At 55.9% G+C, this 19,778-nt stretch overlaps 1 protein-coding gene across 1 annotated transcript in view; it reads left to right on the top strand.

The window, feature by feature from the left end:
- The first annotated feature begins 331 nt into the window (after positions 1 to 331).
- LOC308354860 (uncharacterized protein C1orf198) overlaps positions 332 to 19,778 on the top strand; it is a 32,019-nt gene continuing 12,572 nt past the window's right edge. Inside the window, exons 1-2 of the mRNA XM_080822629.1 lie at positions 332 to 698; positions 14,323 to 14,373. Of these exons, the coding sequence (XP_080678755.1) occupies positions 357 to 698; positions 14,323 to 14,373 (393 nt within the window). The 5' untranslated portion in view covers positions 332 to 356. The remainder of the gene's footprint in view (positions 699 to 14,322; positions 14,374 to 19,778) is intronic.

Genomic DNA, 19,778 nt, shown 5'->3' with positions numbered 1-19,778 from the left:
GGGGGCGGGGTCCTCGGGGGGGGCCCTCGGGTGGGGGGGAGGGCGGAGTCCTCGGGGCTGCGAGGCGCTGCGCTCCGCGGGGCGGGGAGGTGGCGGAGGGTCCCGGGGGTGCGCGCGCTCGGCCAGCAGGGTCGTCGGAGCTGTGGGGAGGGCGGGGCTCCCCGCGGTGCGCGCACGGAGGGTGATTCCCGGGGCGGTGAGGCGCGGGGTTCCCGGGTCGGCGGACGCGGGGGCGGGGCTCGGGGGCGGAAGGGCTCCGCGCTCGGGGGCGGGGCTCGAGGGGCGGGGCTCCGGGCTGCGGGGGCGGCGCGGCGCGGGGAGGGGCGCGGGGAGGGGGAGCGGCGGCCAGGCCGGGCATGGCGTCGATGGCGGCGGCGATCGCGGCCTCGCGCTCGGCGGTCATGAGCGGGAACCGGCCTCTGGACGACCGGGAGCGGAAGCGCTTCACCTACTTCTCGTCGCTGAGCCCCATGGCCAGGAAGATCATGCAGGACAAGGAGAAGATCCGCGAGAAGTACGGGCCCGAGTGGGCGCGGCTGCCGCCCGCGCAGCAGGACGAGATCATCGACCGGTGCCTGGTGGGGCCGGGCGCCCCCGCGCCCCGCGCCCCTGGGGACTCGGGGGACTCCGAGGACCTGGCGCGCTTCCCCGGCCTGCGCGGGCCCACGGGCCAGAAGGTGGTGCGCTTCGGGGACGAGGTAAGGTGCGGCCGCGGCCGGCAACTCTCTCACCTCCCGGCGCCCCGACGCGGCCCGGCCGGGTGGCCCCTGCCCGCGTCGGGTCGCCCCCGCGGGTCGCGGGGGTAGGGGCTGGGAAGCCGAGGGGGCGGGGATGGGAGGGGGCGGGAGGGGCGTCCAGGCGCCGCCGCCGCGGGGCGCGGGGCTCCCCAGAGGGAGTTTGAGAATCGCCGCGAGGGGGAGGTCTTTAAAGACCCGCATCCAGACCCGCGCGGCTGGGCCGCACCGGAGCCGAGAGTTCCCGCAGCCGAAGGCGGCTGCTCCTAAACGAGGCAGACCGGGTGGGAACCGCAGGGGATTGTGCGCCAGCCACGCCGAGCTCTAATCCACTCTGCTCTTGGCTGTGCGGCCGGGGGTGACTTAACCTCCTGGAGCCTCAGTTTCTCTCCCCGCCCCTCCCCCGTCCCGGGGTAAACCGGAGATAATACTTGTCACCCCGTGCCTGCCCGGGAAGGCACTTAGAAAATGATATACATTAATACTTGGGATGAGTTGTACGGGACAAGGGAGACTGTCAAGCAGGATAAAAAGAAGGAAGAGGTGCCTGCCTTCCAAGGTTAGGATGTTTCCCTCAGGTGTTTTACAGGTGAGCACGATGTGAAGCTTTGGTTTGGGGGGTGAGCATAGGGCCCCGTTTTTCCATCAAAAAACTAAGGGATGAGTTTAAATGGGCTCCAGCAAGCCTTTGCTACATATAAGGGCATGTCTGGGTCTTTGATCTAGACTCCCGTCCCCACGCTTCCGAGAGGGGAGAAACGCTGGAACGATACGAGAAGAAACTCAGGGATGTCTTCTAAGTCACAAAGGCCTGAGTGTTCAGGGCTGCTTAGAAACTTGGTCTGTCTCTCCTTTTTTCTTTCACTGAAACCCATTCGGTGCCATTTGAATTTGCACTGTTTTGTGCCGTTAGAATCTGGCCTTTCACACTCACCTTTGACCATGAAGGGCAAAGTCAAAAGGAGCAAGAAGTCTAAAAATGAAGTGTGCAAATTAAGCCCACATTCTGTTTCAACCCTGGGAGCCTGCAGGAGAGAAGCTGGGGTTGATGAGTTTTTCCCCAGGGTGTTGTGGATTGTGGAAGGGATTCTAGTCAACACTGCGTTTTAAAGCTGATTTTCAGGCTTGGGTGTGTGGAGGCATTTATTAACATAAAATGTTTGTGGTCGTAAACCCACTTAAATGTGAGGGGTGTGTGAAGGACAGAAATATGTTGCCCAAATTGCCTTAATCTGAGAGAATTGAAAGAAAAGTCTGCATTGGACCCTTACACTCTGAAGGCTCTGCCAGGAAAAACAAGGGGGTGGTATACTGGGGGGGCGGGGATGAAGATACAGGTTCAAAATGTATTTAAGAGCCAACATTTTCAGTGTAAAAATCTGCATCTGTATGAAGCCATTTGCAGTGTTTGTGCTCAGATTTGGGTGATGCAGAAGCTAGCAGCCCCTCTTTGGAAAAGTCCTGAGTAAGTAAATAGGAGAGGAAGTAAACCTGTAAGTACTTACAGATGTTGGAGAGTGACGGTCATTTTTCCTTAGCTTGGTGTCCCGCTAAGAATATCCACGTGCCTGCCCATCATCAGAAAGCTCTTGCCATATAAGGGCTCCGTATCACTGATAAGGGAAGATGTGGCCAAGTTAATTTTGTACTCAGATTCCTGAACTGGGTGCCAAACTGGCCTGTTTCTGGATCTGGAAGCCCGATGTGACTTAAAAGCAAACGGAAATCTTTCCTGTAGTTACCTTCGTGCCGTTCCGGGAGCAGACCAGCCGTGTTTTTCAGAATTGAACTCAGTTTTAAGAAAACGGGCTGAGAGGATGCCTTGCAATGCCTCTGGCCAACTTGGCACAGACGGCAGAGGGACAGGGGACACTGAATTCGAGGAGAGGTAGTTAGGAACGTGGCGCGTGGTCTGTTTTTGCCTGCAGTGGCTGTGTGGTTTAATGGCAGGAGGCTGTTTAAAATGTGTTTCCCCAGACCTGGCAAGAGGTTGGCACCAAAGTAGTTGGTGGTCTTGTGCCCAGGGCAGTTCATGGAGGAGGGCTGGCTCCCGGAAACAAGGGGCGATGGGTAAGGGTGGGGTGGGGTGGGGTAGGGGTGATCCCCGGTGAGGCTGCCGGACAGAGTGGCCCAGATAGGTGGCCCAGGTTTGCCCAGAAGGGCCCGAAACCAGATCGAGTAAGGCCCTTTGTCCCTTCCTACTTGATCTGTCTTCGGTTGTCCCAGGGGTTTCCACAGCCAATTCGGGCATGGAGAATGCTCTTGGGAGGTCCCCTCCGGTCGCCCACCCCCGACAGCTTCAGACCGACTTCTGACGCCTGGGTGCTTCTGGCCAGTCAGCTGTCTCTGGAGCCACTGTCTGATTCTAGATGACGAACAGGCGGCGGCCTCTTCTGTACTTCCACGGAAGACCATCCCTCATACTGGTTGTGCACACTGGGTTCCGCGGGCCTTTCCTCAGGCCGAAGTAGGCGGAGCCTGGGCTCTGCGGAGAGTCTTGGGTTTGAGTTTTGGCTCCCCCATCTACCGGCTTTTTGACTGTGACTGAATCACAAACCTCCCTGAGCTGGGGTTTTCTGGCCTCTGCTGTGGGAATAGCATTGACCGAGTGCGGGCTGAGATCATGCCCAGGAGGGGCCTACGGGCTCGAAAGACGGTTGCAGCCATTCCTGGTTAAGAATGCCATTGAACCTTGAACAGCACGGGTTTGAAGCACGTGGGGCCACTTCTATGCAGATTTGTGGGGTGAAATATCGTACCGTAGATGTATTTTTCTCTTCCTTATGATCTTCTTTGTAATGTTTTCTTTTCTCTTACTTTATTGTAAGAATGCAGTGAATGCACATAACATACAAAATAATGTGTTAATCGATTGCTTGTCTTACTGATAAGGCTTCTGGTCGACCATAAGCTGTCAGCGAAGTTTCTGGAGTCAGAAGTGACATGTGGATTTTCAAGGGCACAGGTGTCCCTAAGCCCTGTGCTGTTCGGTGGCAAGTGGGTTATAAACTAGTCTCTCTGTCGCCACTTGCAAAAATCATGATCATGAAATAAATACATGTCTGCTGTTGTGAAGCTTGGGGTTGGCCCGTCGGAGTTGTCCACGTGAGAAGGAACTCTGTCCTGGTGGCCTCTGGCGGCCTCGGGACATGTGTCTGAAGCTTCCGTGTGTTCTGTCTGCAGCGTGGCCGTGGCGTGGCCTGTCTCCAGATCAGCAGTCCCATCAGCCTCGGACGGTGTCCCCCCACCTCTTCAGCTACCCTGGAAGACAAGCACATCACCTGTTTCTTTGAATGCCCTCTCCCCCATTACCTGTAACCTTTTTGTATCCCGCAACTTAAGTCAGATCATAAAAATACAGCCTCCAGGTGTGAGCAGCATCTAGTTCTTATGTATGAAGGAGCAAGTCAGCAGAAACCCGGCTGCATACTGATGGTCATCGATCTCGGTGGCCCCGAGTGTAGGCGGGGCTCTGCTCCCAGGTCACACTTGCCTCTGGTGGGACCTCTCTGCTTAGACAGCTGCGACACCGTGGCATCTGTGTTCAGTTGTACCCTCGCTGTCTGTACGGCAGGAAGGTCAGGGCTCAGATGCCCCCTTGGTGGGGTGACCAGCCTGGTTTGGAGGGAGATTGGCTGCCTTTGTGCCCTGAAGCCTTGAGGGGACCTGTCCGTTTTCCATTTGTACCTCCTTGGGAGTCAATTCAGCGAGTATCTCTCAAAGCCCATTGCATTAGAAGCTAGAGGCATTCTCGCTTCAGGGCTGCCTCGGCTGTCCATTATCTTCACCAGCTCCTTAAAAAGTCCCCAACCCCATAAACATGTGATCTTACTACAGTTTCAACACAAGGCCACCAACGCCTGCTGCCCCCCCCCCCCATCGTGTCTCCAGAGAATTTGGAGCAGCCGGTGGACTACTCCTCTCTCAGCAAAAGGAGAGGAGCACCTGGGGTCCCAGGACCTGGCCTGCATTCCCGGCCACGCCACCTGTTCAGGGCGGAGGTCTCCCTCTGTGAAATGAGTGGCCCACGAGGTTTCTCCGGTATTTGGTATCAACCTGAAGGCTTGTTTGCAAACAGGCCTTTAGCGGTCTGACTTTCCCTGCATTCTTCCTTCAGCAGGAAAGTTTTGGGAATGGCCTCCTCTGGGAGATGAGAGATTTTCTTTTCTTTCTTTCTTTCTTTCTTTTTTTAATTAATTAATTATTATTATTATTTTTTTTTAGATTTTCGTTTTAGAAGGTTTTTGAGATCATTCGGTCTGCTTCTGCTGTTTCCTGTTACCAAATGGCGGGGGTTGGGAAGCAAAAACCCGAAGCTGAATTTTTAGGAATGTGTTACAGGCCATGAGCAGGTAGCCCTGGGAATTTGGTGTGTTTGTTTCTCATGGACCTACGTGTCTCTCCAGCCTCCCACAAAGTAGGTAGGAAGGGCAGCTGGGAAGCTGGGCAGGAAGGGTGTTGCCCTGTGCCACACGCCAGTCCCCGGGGACCCTGCTCGGGATCTTGCATGCCATGGAACACAGAGTTTTGGGGCCTCGGAGCCAGAAAGCTCTGTCCCCCCCTTCAGCAGGTTAGCATGATCAGCTGCTGTCGGAAGGAAGTGTCCCTCCTCAGGCGTCCTCGTCTCTTCCCCGCCTGCAGGGATCCGGAGGCTGGCTGGCTGCCTCCTTGCTCCCCTCTGCCTTTCCCTCCTCCTCTGGGGCCGAGCCTGGGCCTCCCTGACTCCCCGACACCCTTTGCACTGCACTCCCTTCGGCAGGCCTCTGCGGGCCCACGCCTCGGCCCAGCCCCCCGCGCATCGCGCTCTTGTTCCCAGCTGGCTGAAGTGCCTTTCGCTGAAGTGATCTGAGGGTGCTCGGGAGGCTGGGGGGTCAGGATGGAGTATCCCAGCTCAGCAAACCGTGCTGAGCCGCTGCTTCCACTCGCTGTCCGGGGGCCGCCTGCAAAGGGCCTGCTGTGCGTCTTCCTCCTTTAGGGTCCGCGATGGCCAGCCTACATTTTTTTTTTTAAGTTTATTATTATTTTTTTAGTAACCTCTATACCGAACATGAGGCTGGAGCTCAGTGACCCCGTGAGCAGGAGTCACACGCTCTTCTGAGTCAGCGAGGCACCCCTAGATGTTTGTTTTTTTTAAAAATAAGCCAATTAGGGGCGCCTGGGTGGCTCAGTGGGTTAAGCCTCTGCCTTCGGCTCAGGTCATGATCTCAGGGTCCTGGGATCGAGCCCCACATCGGGCTCTCTGCTCAGCAGGGAGCCTGCTTCCTCCTCTCTCTCTCTCTCTGCCTGCCTCTCTGCCTACTTGTGATCTCTGTCTGTCAAATAAATAAATAAAATCTTTAAAAAAAAAAATAAGCCAATTAAATCACTGTAGGGTAGAGAAGATAATGTATTTGCATGTTACTGTTAAAAGATCCAAATACTGCAGAAGCAGCTTTGTGAAGCAGTTGATCGTTATCCTTCCAGAACTTTCCTCGAGTGTTAACTCATCAGATTTCAGTTTGCTTGCCCGTATGGGGTTCTGACACAGGACCTGTCACATGTGAGCTCACCTCTTCCCCTTCCACTGGAACAGTTTGGCCTTTTTTTGTCAGTCTTTGGCAAAAAAAAATGAGGAAAATTGAGTTACTTTCTCAGTATTTTGGATTTGTTTTTTAAGGAAAGTGGAATGTATAATTATGATCCCCACCTTCCGTCTGGTGGAGCCCAGACGGTTTTTAGAAAAGATGAGCAGGTTTATGTGGCTTTCTGTGTCCTTGCATCTGGGGTTCTGTGCCCTGGCTCTGGACCGGAGTTGAGAACGTGGCCACGAGCCCAGATCTCTTACCACGGGCTGGGAGGGGGAGGCTGCCTCTCCCAGGGCCTCTCCCACAGGCTTCTCCTTTTGAACTGATGGTTCTTTGCCCAGAGTAGCACCTGGCCTGCTACCCCACATAGGGGAGGAAGGGTGTTGGCTAGATGAGCCCTGGGAGCTAAGGCAGCCGCACAGGCCCTCTCCCTGGCCCCCCGGGTGGGAGGGACCCAGGGGCTGCCGCGGAAGGGGTTTTGGAAAGAAATTTAATGATTGATTGACTGTCGCACAGAGAGGGATGGGGCAGAGCTGAGAAGCATGTGGGCGGATCTGGGGCCCTTTTAGTGGCAGGAATCACTTTCACACTCTCAAGCAAGAGATTCCTTTAATACCGGAGAAAAAAATCCATTTTTCAAAAAAAAAAAAAAAAGAATGAACCCAGTTTTGTTTGTTTAAATGTCCTCCTCATTTTCTGTTTGTTTCCGTCAAAGACTCTCCCACCTCCCCTGCACCCCTTACCAGGAGGGCACGAGCTTTCGTTCCTGCCGTGGCCTCAGGGGCCCGGGCTCCTGCATTTGCATTCACGGTGGAGCCTGCCCACGGGTTCAGCCCGAGCTGTTTTTCTCTTGCTGGTCTGCAGGTTTTGTCCTTGCGTTTATGGAAACCCTCCTATCTCAGCAGAGTTAAATATATTACACGCCGGAGGCAGAAGCATCGATTCCATAAATGCATAAATAAAAGTCCCTAAAAAGAAGCCATTGGTAAAAAAAAAAAGGGGGGAGGCATATTGTCATCATTTGTCCTCCCTCTCCCGCTTTGTTTTTTAGTGAACTTTGTTCTTGAGAGCAGTTTTAGGTCAACAGCAAAATGGAGCAGGAAGTACAGAGATTTCTTGTATCGTTCCTGTCCCCCCGCCAATGCACTGCGTCCCCTGCTGCCAGCACCCCCGCCCCCCAGCCCAGTTCTGTATCCCTTACAATGGGTGAAGCTACGTTGATTAGCCCATCAGCCTGTCCCGGAGTCCGTAGTCTGCTTTAGGGTTCCCTCTCGGTGTGCGCATTCAGTGGGTCTGGACAGATGCATGATGGCACGCATCCATCGTCAGAATAGTTCCCTGAAACTCCTCTCTGGTCTGCCTCTTCCTCTGTCCCCTCCCCCACCCCCAGCAACCACTGAGCCACGGACTGTGTCCGTAGCTGTGCCCTTTCCAGAATGCCATATAGTCGGAGCTGTAGTCTGTGGCCTTTTCACATTGGCTTCTGTCCGTTCGTAGCGTACTCTGAAGGTTCTTTGTGTCTTTTCGGGACTCGATAGCTCATTTCTTTCTAGCGCTGAGTAATACTCCTCTGTCCATGTCTCCCGTCATTTATTTACCCATTTGTCTGCTAAGGGATGCCTCCTCGATGGCTTCCGGGTTGTGGTGCTGATGAATGAAGCTGCTGGAAATGTCGGTGTGCAGGTTTTTGTGTGGATGTAATGTTTCAGCTTGTTTGGTTACATGCCAAGGCGTGGGATTGCCTCACCTGTTCTTACCACACTACTGCGTCTTCGAGGTAGAAATTGACACCAGACAGCTCCCCAGGAAGAGCGTGCCCCGTGCAGGGGTGCCTGGGAGTCCGGGCCACCGGACAGCACCAGAGGACCGTGACAGTCAGCAGCATAGGGGCGTTTCTGTCCCCTTCCCCAGGCTCTGCTGTCTGAGCCTGGTTTCTCTTACAGTATTCACAGTTTAAATGTCTTACCTTTTTTTAAAATAGATTTTATTTATTTGAGAGAGAGAGAGCGCATGCACTAGCCAGGGGGAGGGGGAGAGCAGGGGCAGAGGGAGGAGGATACTCGCTGCTGAGCAGGGAGCCCGATGCAGGGACTCGATCCCAGGACCCCGAGATCATGACCTGAGCCGAAGGCAGGTGCTTAACCGACTGAGCCACCCAGGCTCTCCTTAAATTTCTGAGCTTTAAGTCAAGATGCCACCGTCTGTCAGCTGGGAAGTCCTGTAACTTATGGGCTTCAGGAGCACGGTGACAACGTAGGCTCCTAGCGAGCACCTAGCAGTGTTCCAGGATGGTGACGCTGCTTCTGAATCTCTCGGGTCTGTGGCGGGGACGCTCCGTGGTTGGGATTCCAGCTGCCGTCACCCTGAGATTTAGCGAGCTGCGCACCTGTTCCGTCATCCCGAGGACGTCGGCACCCCAGCAGGTGTGGGTGTGGACTGGCCGGGCCGGTGCTTGCAGTAGTTCTGCCGCGGTGCTCTTAGGGGCGCGGCTGCAGCTGCTCGTAGGTGATCCTGGAATGCTGGGGAGAGTGAAGACATATGCGTTTTTGGATGTGATTCTTCTTATGTTGGAGCCTTGCAGCCTTCATAGGAGACTGTGACTTCGCCTTGGCGGGTTATACTAAGCCCGGAGCTGGGATCTTGCCTGCTCCGAGTAGAGTGGGAGCGAGCGGGGCCCGAAAACCGGAGGTTTCTCGGGAGAGCTGCCTGAACCCTGCGTTGCTTTCGTAGGAGTCCCTGTTTGGGGACAGTGGGACCCACTTGGCGGTATTGACCAAGGGTGCCTCTGCACGCGGGGTGGACGGGCCAGGCAGAGGGGGGCCCCTGAGCCCTGCAGCCCAGCAGGTGCAGGCAGCCGGGTGTGGCTGTGGGGCCACGTGCTCACTGGGGGAGACCAGGGGTGCGTTGGCATCAGGGAGTAGCTGAGACAGGTGTGCCCCGAGAGGGCGTCCGCCGGGCAGGTGTGGTTTGTTCAGGCCAAGGCGGCAGACAGGCCCAGAGTGTAGGCTGGACTGCCCACCGGCCACAGGGTCTCCGAAGAGCGCGCCCTTAAATGTTCCAGGAAAGGGGCTGCTCGCGGCCTGGCTTTGGGCAGTGGGAGGAAGCCTGTGCCTCGGGGTTGGCTTCCTTCCTGGGGCAGACCTGGGGGGGCCCCCACGGGGCAGCCAAAACAGACAGTGCCGTCCACAGGGGCTCTCGGCCCCCACACTCGTAAATTTCATGGGCCAGGCCTTGAAGGTAGAAAGAAAGTTATAAAAATACAAAGGCTCAGTAGTCTCGAATCCAGTTCGTGAAGAGGAACAGTTAGGATCTGTAGAATTTTGCCATCTTTGCAGTCAACTCCGAGTCTGGAGTTTCTCGCTTTAGAATGATTTTGGAAGAGTCAAGACTGGTACAAAGGAGTCGTAACCCATGACATAAGGTGCTCGTAACTCAGTAATTTCAAAAGCAAAATGACCGAAATCACTTTAAAATTCAATTGCAGCATTTACATTCAGTGTTGAAGGTGGTGAGTGTCAGCGTGTTTAATGCCGGCCACAGCCTGGGGTGCGTGGGTAACTGCTGAACGTGTGGTCCCGGGGAGTGCGGGCGAGGACCCTGACCCGGAGCCCGGCTGATTGCCTGGGGACCCTCGGAGGAGCAGGGTGCGTGGCGAGCAGTTTCAGGTTCTCAGAGAAGCCGAGGCAAACCCCGGCCTCCACACGTGCCCAGCTTCCCCCACTGTCGACATCGGCCCCCAGAGTGGGAACCTTTATTAACCGGGGATGAACCTGACATTGACACATGGGCGTGTCCATGGCTGACCTTGGAGTTTACTCTTGATGTTGTGCGTTCTGTGGGTTCTGAGGAACGTGTCCGTGACTCAGTAGGGTTCAGAATGTTTTCATTGCCTTGAAATCCTCTGGGCTCTGCCTTCCCTTCAACTCTGGCAACCGCTGATCTTTGTCCAGTCTCTATAATTTTGCCTTTTCCAGAACGTTGTACGTTTGGGCTTATGCCGAATGTTGCCTTTTCAGATTCCTTTATTGTGGGAAGATATATATAAAACATAAAACGTACCATTGTAACCCTTCTTAAATAGTACTTTCCCACTGCCGTGCAGCCATTACCACTGTCCGTTTCTAGAACTTTTCCATCCCCTCAGCGAGAAACTCTGAATCCACTAAACAGTAACTTCTCCTTTCTCCCTCCCTGGTCAGCTCCGTTCTGCTTTCTGTCTCCATGCACGTGCCTGAGTCTGGGCGCCGCGGAGAAGTGGAGTCACGTACCATTTGCCCTGTGGTGGCTCGCGTATTCGTGTAGCAGGATGTCCTCACGGTTCGTTCCGGTCGTAGCGGGCGTCAGTTCCCTTCCTTTTGAAGGCCGAGTAGGATTCCGCGTATGGATTCGCCACCTTTGGTTTCTTCAGCCGTCGATGGACATTGGGGTCATTTCACATTCTGGCCACCACGCCTAACGCCGCGGCGGGCGCTGGCGTTCAGGTGCCTGCCTGAGTGCCTGCTTTCGCTTCTCGTGGTCGCAGCTCCAGGAGTGGAATTTCTCCATCAGATGGCAATTCTGTGTTTAATTTTTTGCTGAGGAACTGCCACACTTTCCCACATTCCCCGCAACAGCGCAGGAGGGCTCCAGGCTCTCCACATCCACCACCCTTGTGGGTATGGAGTGTGTTATTTTTGTTTTTAAGACAACATGTGTGTGTTTTAAAGATTTTATTTAATTTATTTGGGCGGGGGAGAGGCAGAGGGCGAGGGCAAGAGAGTCTCAAGCAGATTCCGTGCTCAGTGCAAAGCCGCATGTGGGACTCGATTTCCTGACCCCGAGATCATGACCTGAGCCGAAACCAGGAGTCTTAACCAACTGAGTCACCCAGGCGCCCCCTAACACTGTGTGTTTTAACTGTGCTTATGTAACTTAATTTTTAACAGTGACTGTGTTTAACAGCAGGTTCAAAAAACACCTGAACATTTGATGGTCCCGCGAGTTGGTACAAGCCCGCTCCAGCACCCCGCTGGCTATCGCCTCCAAAAGTACAAATGTCTGGGGCCCCCAGAGACCTTAGAACACTCAGGTATACGTTCTTTACCAAATAGTTGAGTAAATGCTGGAGATTTTGTGTGAATATGCATTCTGGGACTAGGGGCAGAGAACAGACGTTCTTTTTTTTTCTTTTCTTTTTTTTTTTTAAGTACTTTTTCTGCCAGGAGGTGAACATTTGTGTCTCGTGAACATTTTCCAGTAAGAGGGAGTCAGGGCATCTGGGATGTTAGAGGAAAGAAGACGTGATGTCTGTTCATCCTGGCGTCCTTGGAACCTGGGAACAGCCAGAGCCTCCCCTGGGCTGTGCTGGCCTCTGATGATTTCCAGGGGCTGTGTGTCCTGGGACTCTGTTCTTTGTCCTGCTGCTTTGGGGTCTGGTGACTTCTGGGCTTCTTCCTGTGCCGTGCTCCAGAGAAGAAGGAATTTCCAGAGAGGCGCAGCATTGTCTCTGGGAGAGACGTCCCTTAGGGAGAGGAATTTGACTGGGAGGACTGTCGGCCGAATCCGAGCCCGCTCCCTGACATCCTGGGGTCCCAGTAGCAGGTGTGTTTTGGTGTCTTGACGGTTTCAGGCCTTGGGCCCCAATGGCAGGTGGTGGACCCCTGCTGGCCACCCTACAGAAGGCAGATGTGGGCATCCACCAGTGTGTGCCTGGCCACGTTTTGGTTGTCTGCCGGTCATCGTGGCAGAAGGAGAAAGAGAACGTCGTAGCGTGCACGCGGTGCCGCTTTGCAGGTCTGGTCCCATTTTGCCCCCTCCTGCCTGGAGAGCCTGTTCCCAATGCTGGAGCGTGCGGCCACGGCTGACATCAGTGCTCCAATAACATTTTTGCTTGGCATGTTTATTTTTGTTAAGTGTTTTATTATTTTTTATGAGCTCAGAATTGCAGAAATCTAAGGAATTTGCCCCTTGACTGAGTTTCTTGCTGGAGCAAACAAAAGACTGTTGACTTGACACCAAGTTGGGGAGAAATCCCGGTGTGACCCTCTCTCTGTCTGCGCCCCCCCCCCCCCCCCGGAATGTCAGCGAACGCGGGCTGCCGCCACTGGTGACAGCGTGCTCGCTGAGCTCCAGGCTCCGTCTCGGGTCCTCTGAGTCTCACACTCATTCTCCTTGCAAAGCCAAAAGCCTTGTTTTAATTTTTGCTGATTGCAACTGTGTAACTAATATTGAAGGACGGATTATATCGTATGATAAGGGGATCCAGCGCCAGTGTGCCGTGGTCCCTGGGTCTGCCCCCCTCCTCTGCCTCCACCTCCCCCTTCCCCTGCCCTGTTAATCTCCACCTCCTCCTCTGTCCACTGAGGTGGCCACTGGCCTGTCCCGTGTCTGGATAGAAGGAGCACAGGGGCGCCTGGGTGGCTTAGTTGATTAAGTATCTGCCTTCGGCTCAGGTCATGATCTCTGGGTCCTAAGATCGAGCCCCGAGTAGGGCTCCCTGCTCAGTGGGGAGTCTGCTTCTCCCACTCCCTCTGCCCCTTCCCCTGCTTGTGTGCCTGCGTGTGCTCTCTCTCCAATAAATTAATAAAATCTTTTTTAAAAGAGCCCACTTGCCAGTTGGTTTCCCCCTCAAACTCAAATCTAGAATAAATGATACATAGATGCCGTTAGGCTGCTTCACTTTCCCCACGTGGAAACAAAGTCCTTCTTGTTTGATGATTCTTAGAGGAGCTTAGGGGGCCCCGAGCTCATAGAGTTGGAGAGACGTGGAAGTCGTTTCGCCCGCTGCCCTGGTGCTGTAGCCCGCGCACACCCGCGGCCTGGACTGGGCCCAGGAGCCCTTGCAGCTGAGGCTTGGCCGACGGCCCCCCTCTCGTCTCGAGGGCTCCTTCGCTCACATTCCTCCAGGCAGCCCACTTCCATTTTTGGAGGGACAGAGTTTGTAAACTGAGAAGTAACTCGGGTTGAGCTGGAATTCCAAATGGGAGGGCCGTGGCCCACATTCCCTCGCGTTTGTAGTGTTTCCCGGCAGTGAGGGGCTCAGGGGTCGGGGCAGGCGAGCTCAGAGGAAAAGGCGGGGGGCTCCAAGAGCGGGCCTTCTGCAGACCCTGTGTGCCTTACGGCGGAGGGCGCAGCCTGATCTCCTGCCTCTGGGGGCGGGGAGCACCTCTGAGGGGAGGACCTCTCTTCCCCAGGGTGCTCTGTGGAAGGACCGTCTCACTTGAAAATACCTTGTCCCATGTTGAGTCCGTATCGCCCAGTATGTCCCCACTGTGGGTTCAGAAAACATCCCCAGGAGAAGCGAGGCGCCGCTGAGAGACATTTCCCGGCACGGGATGCGGGCTGGGGGCTTGGAGCGGGTCGCCGAGAAAAGCCGACTTTCCCCATCATTGTTCAGGCAGTGCACCGAGCGCAGTGGGGCCGTGGTCGGATTCTGGGTCACCCTTCTGAAGGGCTCTTGCCATCGTGTTCTCTTGGCGAGGGTGGGAGCGGCCACTGGCATGACATGGGCACGTTCTTCATGGACTTTGCTGGTCGCGCCTTTCAGATCTCGCGCCTTTCAGCCTCAGCTGTCTTGGCATTGGCTGGAGGGTTACTGCCTGGCATTCTGCTTGTTTGTTACTTCATTTCATTGTCACCACAACCCTGCAAGGGAAGAGTGATTCTCCCCTTCCAGGTTAGGGAAACTGAGGCTCTGAGGGCTGTGTCTTCTTCCCAGCATGGCCTCGTGTGCTGTCGCTGGGAGAGCCGAGGCCCGAGCCCGTAAAGCCCTTTTCCTTTCCTGCTCACATCCCCACCATCGAGTCCCCGCGGGGCCTCCCACACGGTCACTGGGTGTCTTTTGGCCGGGGTGCTTCCGCTGGAAAGGTGAGAGGGGAGCCAGACGGAGGAGGACAGCACGTTCTCCGCGGAGCAGATGTCTTTCTTGCTCCGAGACAGGAGCTGAGATGCCCCCCAAGTTCGGTTCCCCGGTGGCCTTGGGTGGATGTTTGCATGGGGTATGTTTGGGTTTGGGTTTCACACTGATTCTTGAATTTTTATTTCAGGACATAACTTGGCAAGATGAGCACTCTGCCCCCTTCTCCTGGGAAACGAGGGTAAGTTGGATTAAATTTAGATTTGTTTGCCCTTTTAAGAAAGAATTCTGTGGTTCTCTCCTTTTCTTGCAGCGCTTGGTGGCCTCAGAAGGCAGAGGCCCTGCTGCCCGGCTGCCGGTGGGGAAGGACGGGAGGGAGAGAGTTGTGATGGCCGGGAGACCGGTGCGGGGGTCGTGACGGGATTCAAGCTGGCCGTCGCCAGCCGGGGCCCCGCGGTGCCCTTTGCTGGGGCCCCAGCTGTCCCGGGAAAGCAGGGTCAGCTCCTTCGGGGGCTTCCTCCACTCCTCCCTCTGTCCCCACCAGCACTAAAGCAGAGCTTGGAGGGAAGCTTTTGGGGTGGGGGAAACAGCTGCTTTGATTACAATGAACTCAGAAGGACCAGGAGGCTGGGTGGGTGTGGGGGCAGGAGCGACACAGTGGAAGGGACCACACGGCAGGTCTGTGGGGGTGGCCTGGAGAGGTTCTGCTCTAAGGCACCAGGGTCTGAGGGGGAAGGGAATAGAGAGACACTCTTGGCACCCTGCAGACTTGGAGGGGTCCTGGGTTCACACTCCCGGGCAGGTGTTAGCAAAAACGGCCCCACCGGGACCGCTCACTTCTGGTCACTTCTTTACCATCGTTATTGTCATCATCATCATTATTGATCGGTATTCTTGCCAGAGGTGTGTAATGGTATCAAGTTTAACCGATTTTAATTCATTTTCCCTAGCCTCCCTAGTTGCAAAGGTGCAAAAGGACCCAGAGGCAGGTGTCTGTCACCCAAGAAAAAGAGGGGAAAATGCCATGATTCTAGAACATTTAGTGCTGGGTGTCGGGGGGCTCTTCCCGTAATAGGGGTGATAAAGACAGCAGTGTGCCTGGAATAGGGCTTCGACTTGAGGTCAGATCAGGGCTTTGAAGCTCCGAGCCTTGTGCCTGGTTTTCCGCTGAGCCTGCATCGCTCGTCCCAGCAGAAGTGGGCATCCAGGGGGCCTGCGGAGTCGGTGGGTCTGAGTGAGGGCAGAGCATTGGGGACGGGGGTCTGCGAGACACCCAACAGGCCCTCACGTGGGGGCCTGTGTCTCAAAATGAAATATTTGACAAGGTTCAGGTGGCTGAGGGCAGCACTTGGTGGGTGACTGCTGATGGGGCCAAGGGTGACCCCTGATGGGGACGGGAAAGGGCGTGACACGGTCCTCACGGGAGAGCCGGGAGCTGGCTTTGAGCATTTGTGGCATTTACGCAGGGCCCAAGTTCATCTGGTGGGCTGAGTCCCTCCGCCTCCAGCGTGCCATCCCGGGAGTCCTGAACACCATAGAGCAATGATGCAAACACCTGCGTCGTGCCATTTTTTATTTTGGTCTGTGCAGGGGGCTGGGTGAGCGAAGGGGTGTGCCTGGGAGCTGGAGTCTCCCGAGGGATCTGGATGCTGCTCGAAGGAAATCAAGGAGCAGGCTGGAGACACAGCAGCCCCTACAACCAACAGGAACCCCCACCCCCGCCAAGGCACCCTAGAAGGGAAGCTGTGGGTGGGTGAGAGGACGTCAGCACGCCGACAGTCAGCAGGAGCCTCCGTCTCCTTCGATGGGCTCCCCGGGGGTTAACCGAGCAGCACTAACCCTGCAGGTGATCCCTGGTGGTAAGAGGCAGATGGACCCTCTGCAGGCTGGGCCCGAGCAGCCTGGGAGGCAGTGTCCCAGAACGCCGCACAGATTTTCCTGGACCGGGTCCTCCATTTGGCGGCGTCACCGTGATGAAAAGGCAGAGAGGTCAAAAGAGTTAGAACGTCCTAAGCCCTAAATCCATCTTGTGCCCCGTGAGAATATCTGCTCTATTAAGAATTTGCCTTGTGAAATGTTCCTAAATCCGCTGTTTGCGAGATGGGACACGCCATCTATTATTAACTAGCTGCAGATGACATTCTGGGACAAGGATGGGCAGTGGCTGGGCTGGGTACCACGACAGGGCTCGGCCGCCTGGGGCCAGCCTGGCGCGCAGGTGTCCCGAGAACAAAGACAGCCGACAGGATCAGGGATCACACGTGTGCTGGTGCTAAGTGTCCGCAGTCGTGAGCCGCGTCCCTTAGGAACCCGGTCAGCTGAGAAGCCTCCAGAAGTTAATAGGTGCTGCCCCCTTAGCAGAGGACCAGCTTACGTCACCAACTGGCGGGCTCACTCGGGGTCCTCACCTTTTAGTTTGATCTCTTGAGGTTGCACTCACACAGCTGAGTGTTAGAACCTAGTAGAGGCAAAAGAGCATTGCAGCGAGCGGAGAGGCCTGCCCTACTCTGTCTTCACGAGTCAAGGTCGTGTTCTAGAAGGACCCACCCCTCACCTCCCCAGCCGTAAGTCAGAGTGCCCTGCCTCCGTGGCTCTGTCGCACTCTGCCCAAGGACCTCCAGACTGGCGGGAACCTCTTTGGAGAGCTGCAAACAGGAAGTGGCAGGGCGGGGTGGCCCAGATCTCCAGGGACAGGACTCGGGGCTCAGACGCGAATACTTGCTCCCCCTGCCCCCGTGTGACACTTCCTTCACTCCGTCTCTTGTCTGTTGATGTACAGCAAACCACCCCACAGCTTCACGATTCTGGGGCTCGGCGGTGTGGGCAGGGCTCAGCGGCTTTTCCGTTGGCCTTGGCTGGTTGGCTCTCCTGTCCTCGGACGGCCGTCCCGTGGGAGTGGCCGCTCCAGGATAAGCTCTCTTCCGTGTGCCGCTGGTGCTGGGTGTTGATGCGGCCCCATGTGGCCCAAGAGCCAGCCTGGGCTTCTTCACATGATGGTGAAGAGTCCCCTGGGGGCGAGGGCAGAAGGCTACAGGGCTGCTTGAGGCTGGGACTGGGAGGTGGCCCCGTGTCACTTCTGCTTGCTTCTCCTGGTCGTATGGAGGCACGGGCCAGCCTGGGTTCAAGGTCGGGGGAAATAGATTACTCCTCTTCATGGTGAGTTGCAGAGAATTTGTAGCACTTTATTTATTTCAATAGTTATTGAATTTGAGTGTAGTTGACACGTAGGCATTTTCCTGCTAGGGTTTTCTATCCTGGTGGCCGCGACACTGGGTCCTTTCACTGGACTGTTGTTCTGTTATCTATTTTTTTCCTTTTAAATTTTCAGTTGTAAATTACACATGAAATTGACCACCTTAGCCATTTTTGGTGGACAGTTCTGTGGCATTGAGTGAACTCACACTGTCAGGCAGCTGTCCCCACCCTTTAGCCACAGAACTCTTCATCTTGCAAAACTGAAGCTCTTTCTCCTTCACACAGCTCCCCTCCCCCAGCCCCTGGCGGCCTCCATTCTCCAGCCAGTCTCTGTGACCTCATTCATCGATTTTTCAGAAATTCAGTGGACATTTATTATAATCCAGCCTCTGTCAGACGTTCTGCTTAAGACTCCGAGGCGGGTAAACACTTCTGCCGTCGACACACAGTCCAGTCGGTGGTTGGCGTCCTTCGGTGGCAGAACTCACGCAGGAGAGGAGCTTTCGCACACATTCCTTCTGTCATTTTCCCCTGTTCCCATAACACGTATGTACACGCGTGTTGGGAGACACAAGCGCCTGCCTTCCTTCGTCTGTTGAGTTCAGCAGACTTTTTTATTTCTTTCTTTCTGTTTTTAAAGATTGATTTATTTTGGAGAGAGAGCACGGGTGCCGGGGCAGAGGGAAGGGCAGAGGCCTGGGGAAGGGAGGAAGCAGGCTCCCTGCTGAGCGCAGAGCCCACCGCAGGGCGGGCTCGATCCCACGACCCTGAGATCATGACCTGAGCCAAAGTCAAGAGTCAGACGCCAGGTGCCCCCGCTCAGCAGACGGTCAGTGAGGGCCAGCTAAGTGCCCAGCTCTCCCTCTGCTCTGACTTCTGAGCCCCCAGTAGATCAGCTGAGGCCAAGGAATGCCTGACCCAAGGTCCTGACTGTTGGCAGAACCGAGAATGCCAGGGATTTGGGGGTACTTGGCCGATTATTGTACCTCTCTGGGGATCCTTCCTTCAGGCCAGCCCATGGTGGTCCCACTGACACAGCCTAAGCCGGCCCTGTGCTGGGAACCTGAGAGCCCCCGAGGGTTCTGTAGCGGCTGCTCCCCCCTCCTCCAAACCCTGCTTCGTTTTCCATCCCATCCTCCCCGCCTGGGTCACCTGCCTGGTGCCGCGGTCTCTCTGCCCTCTGCCATCCTGGAAGGGAGGCGTAGCTGGGTGGGAGTGGGGGTCATGTGTCAGCTTGGCGGGTGAGCTGGTGGGGGGGCTGCCGTGGGGCCCCACGCTGGATTCCTCTCTCAAGCTGCTGATGTTTTGAGAGGAAAAAACTCAGCACTTGGAATGCTCTAGAGAAGGAGGCGCGGGGCAGAGAGAATTCTTGACATTCCCCCGGGGGTCTGGTCTGGGGAGTTCAGAGATGTCTGCAGAAGCAGGTCAGGCCCTGGCGCTCGCTGGGTCTCTGGGCTCCAGGGACACCTCCCCACCCGCAACTGTGCCTCCCCTCTCCCTGCCCCCGCCCGGGCTGTCTGGCTTCCTGGCTTCTTTCTGTCCATCTTGGTCCCCCTCCCAGTGTACACTGCCTTTTTGGGGAGGGAAGCTGGCTGGTGGGGATCTGCTCCTTGATTCCTTTCATATCAGAAAGTCCCTGGGGGCTGATGTAGACCATTCCCAGAGCAGGGAGTCCTTCTAGCCCCTTCCAGCCTCTTCCTTGGGAAGAAGAGTCAGCACTTAGGGGCCTTTGTGCTGAATGTTTGAAAGATCAGAGAACGATGTCACAGCTCCTGTGCGCTGTGCCGTGAGTCAGGTGTTGGCACACACGTGGCATTCCTCCAGGCCTGGGGGTCAGTGTCGCCGTTCCTGCTGTGGGTTGGATTCTGGCAGGGCTCAAGGAAGAGAGTAACAGCAGGTAGCTTGAATCAATGGAGAGAGAGTGGAGCTCGGGTCTGCCTGGCTTGCCGGAGGCTCCTGCCTGGGCGGGACAGAAGGGCATTCCGTCGGGATGTTCTGTGCATAGGGGAGGCCCTGGCTTCCAAGCTACAGCTTGGCTGTCCCTCCTGGCTGCCGGCAAGAGTTGGAGACTCACGGTCACACAGAGCTGCCCCGTGCCCCCATCACAGCCTAATTCCTGGGCTGCTTGCTGTCTCCCGGCCTTCCTCACCAAGCCCCCCCCCCCAGGCTCTGCCCAGCAGTCAGCTCTCCCTCCTCCTTGCCCCCACCCCCGTACTGTCCCTAGCTCTCCTTCTTGAGACCTAGAGCTGATCTTTGTGGTGCCCTGACCTTTCCTGGGTCTCCGTGTCTGGAGTGATGTGTCCCTTCCCTCAGCCCAGCGGCCCCAGCCCTGTGCCTCTGGCCCCTGCTATGTCCTAGCACCCCTCAGCCCCGTCCCCCAGGCACTGTGTTCTCTGCCTCAGTGCCTTTGCTCAGCCCCCATTGCAACTATTTGAAGGTCCAACCTGTTCC

This window comes from Martes martes, assembly GCF_963455335.1.
Source record: "Martes martes genome assembly, chromosome: 14".
Classification (NCBI taxonomy): domain Eukaryota; kingdom Metazoa; phylum Chordata; class Mammalia; order Carnivora; family Mustelidae; genus Martes; species Martes martes.
This window is presented reverse-complemented; position numbering and strand designations above follow the sequence as displayed.